At 59.4% G+C, this 15,843-nt stretch overlaps 1 protein-coding gene across 1 annotated transcript; it reads left to right on the top strand.

Annotated features, from left to right (window-relative positions):
• Nucleotides 1-1,100: 1,100 nt before the first annotated feature.
• On the top strand, nucleotides 1,101-15,585 carry SLC4A1 (solute carrier family 4 member 1 (Diego blood group)). Its single transcript, XM_027624655.2, has 20 exons — nucleotides 1,101-1,116; nucleotides 3,712-3,794; nucleotides 3,920-4,010; nucleotides 5,053-5,132; nucleotides 6,009-6,189; nucleotides 6,292-6,427; nucleotides 6,915-7,038; nucleotides 7,186-7,261; nucleotides 7,436-7,617; nucleotides 8,111-8,321; nucleotides 8,548-8,760; nucleotides 8,941-9,089; nucleotides 9,202-9,396; nucleotides 10,536-10,709; nucleotides 11,171-11,260; nucleotides 11,754-11,920; nucleotides 12,437-12,690; nucleotides 13,667-13,836; nucleotides 13,932-14,108; nucleotides 14,600-15,585. Exons 1-20 carry the CDS (start codon nucleotides 1,101-1,103, stop codon nucleotides 14,678-14,680), a joined length of 2,850 nt encoding a protein of 949 aa, XP_027480456.1. The 3' UTR covers nucleotides 14,681-15,585.
• The last annotated feature ends 258 nt before the right edge of the window (nucleotides 15,586-15,843 follow it).

Here is a 15,843-nt window from a genome sequence, read left to right as displayed (position 1 = left end):
AGGCGGGGGCATGAGTCAGGGGTTTGGGAGCTGCCCCCGGGGTTTGGGAGCCAGGACTCGGTGTGCTGTTAGAGCAGGTGTGAGCTCAGCTGGTGGCAGAGGACACCCGTGGCTGCAGGAGTTCGCTGAGGGACCCCAAGGCTCGTAAGCAGGTGAGCAGGGCTGGGAAGGGCTGGGGGTGGTCCTGCGGCACCTGTCCTGAGGGTTTCTGCAGGTGCCCAGCCTGAATCCGCGCCCAGGTGGACAGAGGCGCCCGATCTCCAAGGGGGTGCAGGTGAGTGGGATGAGAATGGTAGGATGTGTGTTATTACCCGTAAGGGCACAGGCCCGTTGGCACCTGCAGCTGGGGAGCGCGGGGCTGCAGGTGTTAGGAAAAAAAAAGTGGGCACGTGGCAGCGGAGGTACGTGTGGCTGGTCGGGGGGGCAAATCAGATCCCCCTCCAGGTGTGGGTCCTTGTCAGGCTTCTATTTACCAGCCCCTTGGATCCCACAGACTCAGGTCTTCTCCCCCCAACCCCCTCATTCCTCCGCGCCTGGGGACCCACAGGCCATCCTATCCCCCTCTTGTGAGGACAGTTGTTTGCTGACACTGCTTCCCATTTTGAGACAGTTCCAGGGAGTTGAGCAGGCCGACCCAGCCCTGTCCCCAGCCTAGGGATTGTTTGGAGGGAAAGGAGGAGTCCCCCATCACCCGAGGATCTCAAAGCATTTAGGCTAATTTCATGGGAATTGCAGGAAGATCAGAGAGAGAGGAAGATAGCAAGTCTGACCTTGATCCCCAGTCACAGTGATAATGATGGCCAACATCCACCCGGAGCTCTTTCTGTGTCAGGCAGTGTTCTAAGGGCTTTATGTAGATCAACTTAGCGCTACAACAGGCCTATAAGGTAGGTATCATTACTATTACCCCACTTTGCAGAGGAGAAAACTGAGGTTTTCAGAGAGGTTGAGTCACTTGCCCACGGTCACACAGTAAGTCGCAGGGCTGGCACCTGAACCCAGGCAGGCCGACTGGAGAGTCCATGCTTTCAACCCACTAGCACTCAACCAGCTTAGAGCTGCTTTCTCTTCTGGAAGGCAACTCAGCGTGATGGCGAGAGATGCAGTTGGAGTCAGGTAGGCCAGGGTTTCGTCCTGCCTCTGATACCCACCTGCCAGAGGACCAAGACAAGTTAACCTCTCTGAACCTCAGCTTTCTCATCTGTAAAACGGAGCTAGTGACATTACCCACTTGGCAGAGTGCTCTGAGGATTCTAAGAGATGAAGCAGTACGGCTTTGTGCGGTGTGGGGGCGATTACACAGAGGCTGTGCTACGCCACCAGGGAGCCCTCCGCATCATCTGGTTCCCCCCCCCACCCGCCCGCCAAGCCTCTACCAGCTGTGCTCCACCTCCTGGGCTCCAGATGCCCTGCTCACCCTTATCTGGCCTTGCCCTGGCTGGCGGGCCTGCCAGGTGTTTGATGAGCTTCCAGACGCAGGGCCGTGATCGCGTTCCAAGCTCTTATCAGTGCCAGAGCAAGGCCTGCAGCTGGGGGGTGGGGGGGCCGGGCCTAGTGGGGGCTGCAATCTGAGTCATGGGGGCACCCTCTAAGGCCCCAGCTGAGCTCAAGGCACCTCCATTCTCCCCTCTTCTCTCTCATTGAGGTCTCAGAACCCTGGTGGGAAGGCCCTCCCATTGTACAGATGGGATGACTGAGGCCTAGAGAGAGGCTGGGGGCTGCCCAAGGTTATTCAGCCAGTCAGCAGCGGACAGGCAGCCTCCTCTGGCTCTGGAGGCCCCTCTGACCAATCCACCTCCCAGACAGGAAACAAAGGGCAGAGTCCCAGCCCCCACAGGTGGGACCTTTCACACCTAAGGCCTGAGACTGCTCAGGATTTGAGGCCCAGGCAGAGGAGAGAGCAAGGCCAGAGAAGGAAGAGAGAAAATAGAGGTGGGAGGAAAGGAAAGAGAGGGACAGAAGAAGGAGAGGAAAGGGGGCGTGACTAGGGTCGTCAAGGGGCAAATCCTGTGCGGTAGGGATGGCCCTGTCCTCGGGCTTGGGGACCGTCCCCTGGTCATCACTTCCCCTACCAATGCAGGAACCCCTGCCCTTCTCAGTTTGGTGGGGCTCTGCCATACCCTCTCCCTCTCTCTATCTCTTGGGACTGCAGCACCACCCAGCCCTCAGGAGGAAATGTCCCCGGACCGTTCTGTCTGTACGCCCTCCCTGCCCTGTTTCCCCCCCAACAGCAGCCAGCCCCGTCTGGCATGCGCCTACCTCTGCATGCTCATGCTCACACCTGGACCACCCTTCCCCACCTGCCAGCCCTTCAGATCCCCACCGGTGCTGCTCGGCCCAGCGCCAGGGTCCCCCCCCCCCAGAGACACTCTAATCCCCCCCAGTCTGTTCTACCTTTCATCCTGCGGTATGATCCTTGGCACCCAACACCTTCCGCTCATCTCTCATTTGTCTAGGGGACGTATCGTCTCCTGAAGCACTTTGCCTGTCACATGTTCCCAGCTGCCTCCTCAGGGCTGAGGGCTTTTCGGGAGGAGGGACAGTGTCTTGTTCATCTCAGCTCCCACTGCTCAGCGCCATGTGGGCACAGAATGGGCACGTCTGTCGCCCGACCCCAATCCCTGTTGCTGGATGAGGGGGAAAGGGAGCCCCTCCACACCCAGGCTGGGGCCACCCTAGGGGACTTCCGTGCTCCCCTCGGGCTGGGCCTCACATTCCTGGGGTGAGCGTACCTTCCTCTCTGCCGGAGATACAGCTGAGCAAACCTGAGACACAGGGCTCGGTCTCCTCCTGGCTGGGTCCTAGTCATCCTGAGTCCTCAGTTTCAGAGGCCCAAGCCTGCAAGGGGGAGCCACCCGTACCTTCACCCAACACGTATTTATTGAGCACCCAACTCTGTGGCAACCATTCTGCTAGGAGTAAGGGATGCAGTGGGGACCGAGACATGGATCTTAGCACTCGAGTGGCTTCCCTTCTAGAGGCCTCCTCAGACGATATATACACAAATGAATCAAGAAACCAGAAAATGATAGATTGGGCTAGTGAATGTTAGGGTGGCCAGGAAGGGAATCTGAAGAGCTGAGATGTGAGAAGGGATGAGGTGCGGGGCTCGAGGGTCACTGAGGATGTGGACAACTGTGTGTGCAAAGGTCCTGGGGCAGGAAAGGGCTTGGTAAGGCCAATGGGATAGGTGGGGAGCAAGCAAGAGAGATGGAGTTCACGAGGGGGTGGAGCAGAGAAACAGGGCCACCTCATTCAATGCCTGTGAGCCACTCCCAAGGATGCTACAGCCCCATGCCCAGCAGAAAGTAGCTGTTTCTGGGAGAAGGTATGTTGTGAAGACTCTCAGGGGAATTAAGTTCCCTGAAGAAGGAGCAGGTCATGCCCCTGGAGTTGGCTAAGCCCAGGGGATGGACAGGAAAAGAAGCCAGGTGAGGACTGGTGGATGGAAGAAGGAGTTGAATTTGAAGGACACCCCATCCTCTCAAACACCCTTTGAGTGATGCCAGCCAAGTTTCTTCTTCCTGCCCCGGCTCTCCCGGCCCCTGTACACCTGCCCTCACACCTGCAAATCTAGCTCCTTCCCACCCCCCCAAATTCCTTCCCCTGACCCCACTGCCTCTCAACACCTGGGATCCCCCTTGACTCAAATATAGCCGCCTCTGGGGGAGGATGCCCTAGGCCTCACTCAGCCCGTGCTCGCCGCTGCAGGGACCCGCGGTGCGGGTTATGCTGGGGGCTTGGATCGCCGTGGACAACTGGACGCTCAAGACAGCACCATGGAGGGCTGGCAGGTGAGCCTTTCGTGGTGTCTGCCGGGCTCCTATCTGGGGGCTCTGGGAACCCAACCCTGGACTCCTACCTTCATGGTGGCTCGAAAAGCCCTTCACAGCCCAGCCCTGATGGCCACTTCCTATAGGAGGATCATGAGGAGGGGCTGGAGGACGCTCTGGAACAGGAGGAGTATGAAGACCCAGATGTCCCCGTGCTTCAGGTGGAGGAGCCAGTAGGTGAGCCCCATCTCTCTCTCTTGCTGGGATGAGCTGCTGAGCCCCAGACAGAGACAGTAAGGGACCTTGTCCCTTCTCCGCAAATCCACCCCGCCCCCCAGCCCCAGGGCCAGTTCTCCCACAGTCCTGGCTGATTGAAGGATAAACAGAGTTTTGTTTGAAATGATCACAGGAGGAGACTGGGGGGCGGGGGAAGGACTAGTCACCCATGGCCGGGCCCTTTGGTTTGGGACAGGGCAGCCAGGCCCACCTGCGACAGGGCATGAGCCCACATGCCATCTGTGCCCACCCCATGCTGACTTCTAGGCCAGGCACAGGGCCTGTTCTGGGAACATCATTCTGTTTGGGGGTCTAGGAGTCCTGAGAAATGAGGGGCCATGGGGACCTCCAGGGCAGAGAGACATCGGGAAACCTTCCCAGCCCTGCCAAGGTCTCAGTTGGGGAGCCCCAGGTGGGGACCTGTTTACTGTCAATAGGACTTAAGTGCTGGCAACTGGTACTGAAGATAAGAGGCCCCTCTGGGAAATGAGGGCTGGGAGTGGGGTGGGGAGTGGGGGGGCAATATAAGGCAGACCCCACGCTGGCTCCCAGAGCCCCACTGATAGGAGACAGGGAGAAGTACTGAGCTGGTGGGATTGCTGAGGCAGAGGGGAAGAAGGAAGGGAAGCTGGTCCCAGAAGGTGACAGGAGAGGGAGAAGATCCAAGGAGAATCCAGAGACTTGCCCTTCGGGACTCTCCACCTTGGAGGTGACCCTCTCCGTCACCACTGAAGATGACTCCCAGGGCTCTTCCACAAGGCTCGGATGGGGCATGAAATGGCCAGGCTGGGCCAAGAACAGGCACAGGGAACCACAGACCCTTGAGCAGCAGGGGTGGGGCAGGGTGGGGCGGGGCTCAGGCACCCGGGTCCTAGCCCGCAGCAGCGGGAAGGAGTGGGGCATCATCCGGGGCGGCTCTCGGAGGTTCCCTGTGGGTGGTGCAGGAGGAGCCTAAGGGGGGGGATTATCTGGGGGCAACACTAACCTGCCTCGGGGTTTTCAGCTGACCACGCTGAGCCAACAGCCACAGACTACGACACCAGCCCAGACCCAGACGCCACATCACGCGCAGGCACCCACGCGGTGAGGACCCCCGGCACCGCCCGATTCTCTTTTCTGTGCTGCCTGGGGGCACCCACCCTTGTACCAGGAGAAGGGAGGTGAGGAGGGATAGGCACAGCTTCAGCATGGGGGAACCCCACAAACAGGCAGAGAAGGAGCCGGCAGCCCGGAGAAATAGGCAGAACGGAAGAGGACACCCCTGCTGAGGGGGGAGACCTGGGTCCCTCTTCCACCGAGCAGGGAGCTCCCTGGGCAGACATACAGTGACTGCCAGAGGGCTGCGCTCCCGCGGCCCGCTGGCCCTGGCCGGGCTGTCAGGGGCTCCTTGGGGAAGCACAGAATTAAATACGTGCCCTTCTGCCCAGGCCCTCCAGGCCCCACGCATCCCTGCTGGGCATCAGACTGTCTAGCTGGTTAGGGAATTGGATCTGCCCTCAGCTAGGCCCCTGGGAGCGGCCAGGTGGCCCCGAGGAAACCCAAGTGAATGCTGATCCCACTCAACAGTCTTGGAGGCGGGAGACCCACCCAATGACCCCAAAGGCTTCCTTTTTTTTTTTTTTTTGGCCCCTCCCAAGTGTCCGCCCTAGCACCCCTTTTGGTTGAGAGGTTCTCCAAATGCCTCTGAAATGGGGTAAGGGTCTGGTCAGGGATTTGGGGAATAGAGCCAGAGTTGTGGGCTGTACCCGGCCCCCCACCTCCTACGTCACTCAACACACCCAGGCTGCTTCTCCCGCCGGTCCCCTCTGAGCTCAGGGTCTGCCCTGAGTGCTCCAGGACTCTGGGCCTCCTCCAAACATCTCTCAGAGCCTGCTGAGTGCCCACAAAGCCCTGGACTGCCAGTCTCCACAGGGCGCTGCCCTGGGCCCAAGACACTGATTCAGGCTTGTGGGGCCGCAGGTGTACGTGGAGCTGCAGGAGTTGGTGATGGATGAGAAGAACCAGGAGTTGCGATGGATGGAGGCAGCGCACTGGGTGCGGCTGGAGGAGAACCTGAGGGAGGACGGGGTCTGGAGCCGCCCGCACCTGTCCTACCTCAACTTCTGGAGCCTCTTGGAGCTGCAGAAAGCCTTTGCCAAGGGTGAGCCCTGCCGGGCCCCTCCCCAAGACCTGCACGTACGGTGCGGTGGCGGGCCGGGGGGCCACCGTCCTGCCGTCCAGCTCACCCCGCCACCCCTTGCAGGTACTGTCCTCCTGGATCTGCCAGAGACCTCCCTGGCGGGGGTGGCCAACCAGCTGCTGGACGGGTTTATCTACGAGGAGCAGATCCGGCCTGAGGCCCGAGACCTGCTGCTCCGGGTCCTGCTTCTCCAGCACAGGTGCCCCTGCCCACCAGGACCTGGACTCCACAGCCAAAGGGCCTGCCTCCCTGGCCCACAGGCCCCGAGCTCTCCCTGGAGGCCCAGGTGGCCCCTCCCCCACCAGACCAGGGCCCACGTTTCTTCCACGACGGCTCCTGCCTCTGACACCTCTTGAGGGGAGGCCGTGTCTCTGTGTTCAGATGTGGGGGCTACTGGTCCTCAGGAGGGCAGGCTCTCAAGGCCCTTCCCGCCATCCGTCCTGCCCGCCCCCCCCCCCCCCCCCCCGGGCATTCCAGACGGAGACCACCCACTTGCATCCACAACACCCTTCCAAAGGAGGCTGACTCTCCTTTGGCCCCAGGGTCCCTCCAGTCTGCTCACTGGAAAGCGTTACTTGATCCCTGCCTCCCCCCCCCCCCCCCCCCGCCCCCGCCATGGGTCTCAGAGCTACTAACAGCCCAGCCCGAACAGCTTACTCAGCCTGTGTCCCCTGTGTGTCCCGCAGCCATGCCGGAGACCTGGAGGCCCTGGGGGGTGTGAAGCCCACGGTTCTGACCCGTTCTGGGAACCCCTCACAGCCTCTGCTCCCCCAGCACCCCTCGTTAGAGACGGAGCTCTTCTGTGAACAGGTGAGGCCGTACTAGGGCTGTGGGTAGAGCCAGGAAGCGACCCACCTGAACAGGGTTAGAAACAGAGTGGTTAGGGAAGGAGGGGGCTGGATGCTCAGAGTGGCCAGGGGACTCCCCTCACTGGCCTCCTTCCAACGGGGACAGGAGGGCACAGAAGGGCATTCCCCATCCGGAATTCTAGAGAAGATTCCCCCAGATTCGGAGGCCACCCTGGTGCTCGTGGGTAAGCAGCTGGGGTCTCCACTCCCAACCCCCCCACCCCCACCCCCACCGCCCCGCGCTATACCTCCTGTCCCAGCCCAGCCTCCCTCTCCCCTCTCCCGAAGCATGGGCCTGGCAGCAGCCCCTCAGCCTAGCCCGACCACCTCCCGCCTCCCGCCGCCCCTTCCCCTCGCAGGCCGAGCAGAGTTCCTGGAGCGCCCGGTGCTGGGCTTCGTGCGGCTGCAGGCGCCCACGGAGCTGGAGGCTGTGGGGCTCCCAGTGCTTGTACGCTTCCTCTTTGTGCTGCTGGGACCCGAGGCCCCCAACATCAACTACACCCAGCTCGGTCGGGCGGCGGCCACCCTCATGTCCGAGAGGGTGAGGAGGGGCTGGGGAGGGGTGGGGGGAACCTGGGGGCTGGGTGGCAGCTGAGGTCACTCCCTGGACGGGCCTGGGTCACCGGAGCTGTGCTAGACTGGCACGTTCCGTCTCACCCCGCTGCTTCTAGCCTCTTTGGCCAGGGGCAGGGGGTCTGGCCGGGCCCTGCCTGATCGGGCCTTGTCTAGGGCCACTCTGACCTGGGTCCACCCAGTTAGGTCTGGCCTGGTCTGGCCTACTCCAGTTCCAGCCGGTCCGCTCTAAGCTAGCCCGTTTGCTTTAGTGCTTTCTCCTTTCCCCACTCAAGGCCCTGTCTGCCTCCCCAAAACCCTTTTGTGGTGGGCACAGAAGTGAGGGGGGCAGCAGGGCAAGCAGTTCCCAGCAAGAAGGAGCCAGGAGAGAGGGTTCTGGTTCCTGGAGGCCGTGGATGTGGACTCTTGGGTCCTTTTGTCTAGCGGGTCCCGGCAGCCCTGACCCTCTCTCTGGCCCCCAGGTGTTCCGCACAGATGCCTACCTGGCTCAGAGCAAGGCGGAGCTGGTCCGCAACCTGGAGGGCTTCCTGGACTGCAGCCTGGTGCTGCCTCCCTGTGAAGCCCCCTCTGAGCAGGCCCTGCTCAGTCTGGTGCCCGTGCAGAAGGAGCTGCTGCGGAGACGCTACCTGCTCAGCCCCGCCAAGCCCGAGCCCCGCTTCTACAAGGGTCTGGGTACCTGCCCCGCAGCCCCCACAGACCCTCAGAGACCCCAGCACAGCCCTGCGAGCCCCTGCCTCCCCTCCTCCCCTCCAATGCCCCGGTGTCCCCTCTCTCTGTCCTCATGCCGCCCAGCCTCCATGGCCACCCAGTTCCCATCAGAAGATTCTCCCCGCGATTCCTCTCTTCCCACGCCTCCTCCCGTGACCCCCTGTGACCATGGTCCTGTCCTTGACTACAGATTTGTATGGGGGCCCAGGGGCCCCTGCTGGGCCAGATGACCCTCTGCAGCGGACAGGCCTGCTCTTTGGGGGCCTGGTGCGTGACATCCGGCGCCGCTACCCCCGCTACTTGAGTGACATCACAGATGCGTTCAGCCCCCAGGTCCTGGCTGCTGTCATCTTCATCTACTTTGCTGCCTTGTCACCTGCCATCACCTTCGGCGGCCTCCTGGGTCAGTGCCTCTGCATGACTCCCTAACTCTCGCCTCTGACCCTTTGGCCTCTGTGTCAGCCCTGCCTTCTGACCCAATCGGACAGGCTGGACCCCTACCACAGCCTGCCCATGAAATGCTCTATATTAGAGCCTGGAAATGACCTCTTGACCTTGACCACACTGTAACTTCTACCCACAGGAGAAAAGACCCAAAACCAGATGGGGGTGTCGGAGCTGCTCATCTCCACTGCAGTGCAGGGCATTCTCTTCTCCCTGCTCGGGGCTCAGCCCCTACTTGTGGTTGGCTTCTCAGGACCCCTGCTCGTGTTTGAAGAAGCCTTTTTCTCGGTAGCTCTGTTCTGGCCCCACTCAGACCCTGTAACCGGCTCTGGCCCCACCTGCCTGATGCACGGTGCCTGGGCCCACCCGCCTGACCCAGGCCTCTCTGACCCCCTTGCAGTTCTGCGCTAACTACAACCTGGAGTACATCGTGGGTCGCGTGTGGATCGGCTTCTGGCTGGTCCTGTTCGTGGTGCTCATAGTGGCCTTCGAGGGCAGTTTCCTGGTCCGCTTCATCTCCCGCTATACCCAAGAGATCTTCTCCTTCCTGATCTCCCTCATCTTCATCTATGAGACCTTCGTCAAGCTGATCAAGGTGGGGGCCGCGACAGTGCGGACGCACGTGTGTGTGCGACTCTGTGCACAAACTATGTGGCTGTGTGTGTCATTGCACACGTGTCCCTATGGCACGTGTGTGGCTGTGACCACATTCACGTCGACACCAGCTGCCTCTAGGCCGGTACTCTGGCCATGACCGTGCAGAGCGCCTGCGCCTACCTTGGGGTGGGGGAGTGGCACCTCCATGTGTGCATGTCCGGGTCATAACCTCACCCAGAGTGACTACAGGCAAGTGTGTGTGCAAGACTGAACACGGAAAACTGCATTCATGGAGGGGCAGCAGGGGTCCCAGAGGCTCTGCTGGCCCCCCCCGCCCCCTTTGGCACTCACCCTCAAGAACCACGGGGCCTGCTGGTGGAGCACCCTGCCTCCTCAGCTCCAGCACCTTCATCTATGCCTACCTGTACATCTGCGTTGGATATGGACAGAGGGCGGACACTGCATGTCTGCCTCTGATTCTGTTGGTTGGTGGGGCTTTCTGTTTCCAAGTCTTTGAAGCCCTTTTTAGGACCCTCTTTGGCACTTTTTTTTTTTTTAAAGATTTTCTTTCTTTATTTGACAGAGAGAGACACAGCGAGAGAGGGAACACAAGCAGGGGGAGTGGGAGAGGGAGAAGCAGGCTTTCCTCGGAGCAGGATCCCCCAGGATCATGACCTGAGCCAAAGACAGACGCTTAACGACTGAGCCACCCAGGCGCCCCATCCTTGGCACTTCTTTCCTGCCCACCAGCCTTATGTCTCTGAGACCCTGCGTGCTCACATGCACACGTATCCTCATTGCCACCGTGGCCTGCCCCTCTCAAGCTTGAGCCTGGTCTCCACTCCTGAAAACCAAACTCGTGAATCCCATTGTCCCTCTGTTACCCTGTCAGTTGAGGAAGAAGATAAGAGGATGGATGCATGCATGATGGATGGATGCATAGATAGATAGATAGATAGATAGATAGATAGATAGATAGATGGTGGACAGATTGATGGATGGATGGTGGGTGGTTGGATGATGGATGATGGGTGGATGGATACATAGATGATGGACCGATGGATGAATGGATGGATAGATGACGGACAGATTGACAGTTGGTTGAGAAGAATAGGACGCCTTGGTTTTCTGCTGCAGATCTTCCAAGACCATCCACTTCAGAAGCATTATGAGCACAATGTGACAGTGGTGCCCAAACCTCAGGGTCCCCTGCCCAACACAGCCCTCCTCTCCCTTGTGCTCATGGCTGGCACCTTCTTCTTCGCCATGATGCTGCGAAAGTTCAAGAACAGCTCCTACTTCCCTGGCGTGGTCAGTACATTCTCAACACCCCCCAGCCCTGCTCTTGCCTACACTGTCCCGTCCCCGTCCAAAGCACTCCTCCAGGTTCCTCAATGCCATTAGCTCTCCTTCTTACCCTAGATTCCCATTCCCCATTCCAAGCCTCCCTGATCCCCTCCTCACTTAGACTTTCACTCTTCAGGCAAGCCCATCTCCCTTTCTCAGCCTGCCCAGGCTGAGAACCTAGTGGGGAGCCAGGGACCGTTCTTAGAAAGGGGTGGAGAAGCTGTGGGGCCGGCGGTGGGGCTGGGCCAGGGAAAGAAGAAAGGAGGCAGGTAGCTTGAGGTGCAGGACAAGGCATTAGATGTTGATGGGTCCCCTGGGAAGAGCAAGGCCCCCCTGCATGAAGAGGGGGCAGGAGTGGGGGCAAGTGGGAGGCAGGAGGTGGGGAAGAAACTGGGCGCTGACCGGGTTTTTCCACCTGCCCTTAGCTGCGACGGGTCATCGGGGACTTCGGGGTCCCCATCTCCATTCTGATCATGGTCATGGTGGATTTCTTCATCGAGGACACCTACACCCAGGTGACACTCTCCTCCTACTGTCAGCTGATTCTCCCAGTATGCCCCCTCCCAAGAACAGCTTTCCCAAACCTGAAGCCAACTAGAACTCCCCTTACTCATCCCTGCCTCCCCCGAGAGCCCCAAGTTCTTCCCACAGCCCTACAGCACCCCTCTGGCTGAAGCAAGGGCCTGGGTCAAATTGCCTTTTTACTCCTTAACCCAGGGCAGTAGGAAAGAATCTGCTTTGGAGCCAGGCAGATCTGATTATGTATCTCAGGTCTGCCACCAAATAGCTGTGTGCTGCAAGGCAAACGACACAACCTCTCTGATCCTGTTTCCTCATCTATAAAGTGGGGAATGAGAAGATGTATGTAAAGGGCTTAGTGCAGTGACTGGGTACAAAGTAGTTGCTCAATATAAGTAAGTTCCCAAGTGCCCAGGACCCTGGCTCTCCCTGCCTCCCTTCCCCCATTCCCCTGCCCCAGTGTTCTCACCAGCATCTCCCGTCCCACAGAAACTCAGTGTGCCTAAAGGCCTCTCGGTGTCCAACTCCTCAGCCCGGGGCTGGGTCATCCACCCACTGGGCTTGCGTTCGCATTTCCCCATCTGGATGATGTTTGCCTCCGCGCTGCCTGCCATGCTGGTCTTCATTCTCATCTTCCTTGAGTCTCAGATCACCACGTAAGAGCCAGGGGCAGAGCTGGGCCTGGGAGGGTCTGGTGCGGGGAAAGGGACGGGCTCCAGGCACGCATGACAGCAAGGACTGAGTGCTCGGCTTAGTCGAACCTGGGGCCCTCCGCATGGGCAGGAGTGATGGATGGGCAGGGGCAGGGGCAGGTTCTGTGGGACCTGACAGGGTATAATTTGGGGAGGACTTTTTAAGAAAAAGAATACAAAATGAGAACTGCAAAATGAAGTGGCGTACCTCAGAAGGAAACGTTACCAGCTCAGCTTCATTGGCTTCAGCGTAAATTTACCTGTGGACATTCTAGGGGCTAACTTGAGATCCTTCTACTCTTAGAGTCTGGATTCACCAGAGAGGGTGGGAGGGAGGGGAGCGAGGAATTCCAAGGGAGAGGAACACAGCAGGGTCAACGAAGATACAGAGGGACCCAAGTATGGAGAAGGAGGGAGGGGGCAAAGAGGGTGGGGGCGAGGGAGACCGCTGCTTACCCCTGACCTCCCATACCCCCCAAGGCTGATTATCAGCAAACCAGAGCGCAAGATGGTCAAGGGCTCTGGCTTCCACCTGGACCTGCTGCTGGTCATAGGCATGGGCGGTGTGGCTGCCCTCTTTGGGATGCCCTGGCTCAGTGCCACCACTGTTCGTTCCGTCACCCACGCCAACGCGCTCACTGTCATGGGCAAGGCCAGCGCCCCAGGGGCTGCAGCCCAGATTCAGGAGGTCAAGGAGCAGCGGATCAGTGGGCTCCTGGTCGCTGTGCTCGTGGGTGAGTAAGGGTTGGCCACACTCTCTGCCACCCCCTGGCCTTGCTTCCGGCCCCCAGCCTCTGCCTCTTAGGATCCAGCGCCTTCTGAAGCCCTGCCCACCCTTTCATAGCCGGCTCTCCCCACATACCCCCTGACCATGTCTCCCCAGGGTCCTTTGTTCATATGAGGGAATTCTGGAGGAAATGCCCAAGGCCCAAGCACGGAGATAGACATCTGAGCAGGGGAGGAAGTGGGTGGAGGGAAGGGGGGCTCCACACGGAGGCCTTCTCTAGATAGGACCCGGTATTCGAGCTTTATCCAACAGAAGCTTAGCGAACAGTGGGTTCCAGCCCTGCTGGACTCAGTATCCCTCCTCATCCTGGGCCTCAGTTTCTCTGTGCCATTAGCGGGTTCATTAGATGCCCTTGAAGTCTCTCTAGCTTGGCTGCTCTATAACTGATGCCAAGGGCAGAGCTCCGAGCATAATCTGGGGTGGGAAAGCAGAAGACAGAGGATCACTGGGGTTGATCCAAGTTATGGAGCAGCTGAGAGTCCAGCTGGGCTCAGTGTGGGCTGCGCCATGGTCACTGAGGGAGTTGCCAGGGAAGTTTCTTAAAGGAGGCGAAGTTGGTGTTAGCTGGAGGAGGGTTAGGGTTTGGATAGGTGGAGGGGGACGGGGGCCCTCTGGGCTGGGGTGTTAGAAAAGTTGGGCTTCTCTGACCTCTGTGAACCCCCGAGGCTAAACGAATAGGCTTTGATGTCCTGCAGGCAGGAGTTTGACTCCCTGATCTGCCACTTAGTAGCTATGTGGCCTTAGGCAAGTTGCTTAACCTCTCTGAATCTGCAAAATGGGGTAATACCTATTAAGAGGATCCACAGAAGGGGCTTCATATGGTACCTGTGGTTTCATTCCCCAGCCCCTGATGCTGTCAGCCCTCTGGGCCCCCGCCCCCACCCCCGGCCCCAGGGGCTAAGAGTCCGTGGTTCTCCCTGCAGGCCTGTCCATCCTCATGGGGCCCATACTGTCCCTCATCCCCCTGGCTGTGCTGTTTGGCATCTTCCTCTACATGGGGGTCACGTCCCTCAGCGGCATCCAGCTCTTTGACCGCGTCTTGCTTCTGTTCAAGCCGTCCAAGTACCACCCAGATGTGCCCTACGTCAAGCGGGTACAGAGTCCTCCTGGCTGCCCAGCCCCGAGTGGGAGGGGGGGGTTGCCAGGCCCCAGGGCGGGGCAGGCAGTAACCCCCACCTCCACCTGCAGGTGAACACCTGGCGCATGCACTTGTTCACAATCATCCAGATCATCTGCCTGGCAGGGCTGTGGACGGTGAAGACCTTTCCCACCACCTCGCTGGTCCTGCCCTTCGTGCTCATTCTCACGGTGCCTCTGCGCCGCCTTCTGCTGCCGCTCATCTTCAGGACGCTGGAGCTCCAGTGTGTGCGTGGCTGCTCCCCACCCCTACCCTGCGGACCTGGGGCAGGAGGGAGGGCAAAGAAAGGGCAGAGGCAGGAGGCCCGGACCCCAGAGCTTGGGGGCAGGGAGGGGTTAAGAAGCGCGCAGGGTGTGTTCCCCCTGTGAGCTGTCCTGACCGTGGAGCAGCTCAACCTGTGGTTTTCTGAGTCATTTTGGAATTCTCCCACGGTGTGAGAGTTGCCGTGGGGCTACCCTGGTGAAGGGGTGTCCTGCCCACCCTCTGTAGGCTCTCCCCTGCCGGGGCGCCACATCCCCAGGGGCCCCTCACCCTTTGGAAACAACTCATCCAGACCAAACCTAGGGGTTGAGAGGGCAGGACATGACTTATCCAAGGTCCAGTGAGAGCCAGTCCCTCTCCTCATTCCAGAAGTGCTCTCGGCACTGGGGGGAGGGCTCATCTGCCCCAGCCCTCCCCAGAAGCTCACCCTCTCTCTCCTTCCTACTCTGCCTTCCAGCTGGATGCTGACGATGCCAAGCCGACCTTCGATGAAGAGGAAGGTCGGGATGAATACAACGAGGTGACCATGCCCGTGTGAAGGGAAGGCATGGGCCTCCTCCCTCCCTCCTGCCTCCCACTTCCCCGCTCTCCCAGGAAAAGCAGAACTTCATGGGTATCTCATGGACTCTCAGATCCCGCCTGGGGTCGCAACTGGAACCCCAGGGTCGTGGGTGGGGAATGGAAGGGGTGTCTAGAAACCCTTCCATGAGGGGTAAACCAGCTTTTATGGCTGGAGATGGTCAGTAGGGTCTACGTCGGGGAATTCACTGTGCAGTCTCTCCTGCCACCCCGCTGCCACGTGGGGCTCCCAAGCTGGAGGACTTAGATCTGAGCCAACCTCTTCACAGCACAGGCAGGGGCCGTAGCAAGGGAGGTAGAGGGGGTGGGGTTCAAGTTCCTGCATGCTGTGTGACCTTGTCAAGTCCCTTGACTTCTCCCAGCCTCTGCTTCCTCTTCTGTAAAATGGGTATATTTATAATAATATCCATATTACAGGATGGTTACTGAGGACCAAAGATAAATGTGAAAAAGGGGCCTTGTCAGCTCTGAAAGGACTATCATATGGTAGTCATCATTCTTCTTCCCGCCTGCCCAGGGTCACACAGCTCCTGAGCCTTACAGCTGGGACCTGAACCAGGTCTCCTGACTCCGAGGCCAGAGCCCTATGCTCTACCTCAGTCACCTACCTTCCCATGCTTAGAGATATCCCTGCTGACTCCCCACCTCCCCCTCTCTGTTCCTAGCCCCATCCCGGGGACCCTCTTTTCTGGGACAGAGGGAGGTGTCCTGGTGAGGGCAAAGTGCAGGTGAGGATACAATCAGGGCTGCGACTCAGGACTCCAGCGTGCTCACTCCCTCCTCCCACTCACACATTCATTCATTCCACAAACATTTATGGAGGGCCCCGGACCCCGCAGATACAGAAGCAACTTGAGACGAGATGCTGCCACGGGGCAGGGTTGGGGGGGTGGGGGGCAATGCACAGTCTGTTCTAGATTTGGATGGGGGGGGTGGGAGGAAACGGGGTGGGGGAAGGGAGGGAGGTTTGTAATTTATTGATTGTATTTTCTAAGAGCTCTCATTGTACTCTGGCTTCACACAAACACCCAGGCCTCTAGTTTGAGACGTGCTGTCCACGGTCTCACCCCAGCTGAATCTTGGGGAGAACCCAGATTTGGTCAACTGGGGTGAAGGTCAGTG

The sequence above is a fragment of the Zalophus californianus genome, chromosome 16, assembly GCF_009762305.2.
Source record: "Zalophus californianus isolate mZalCal1 chromosome 16, mZalCal1.pri.v2, whole genome shotgun sequence".
Lineage (NCBI taxonomy): Eukaryota > Metazoa > Chordata > Mammalia > Carnivora > Otariidae > Zalophus > Zalophus californianus.
This window is presented reverse-complemented; position numbering and strand designations above follow the sequence as displayed.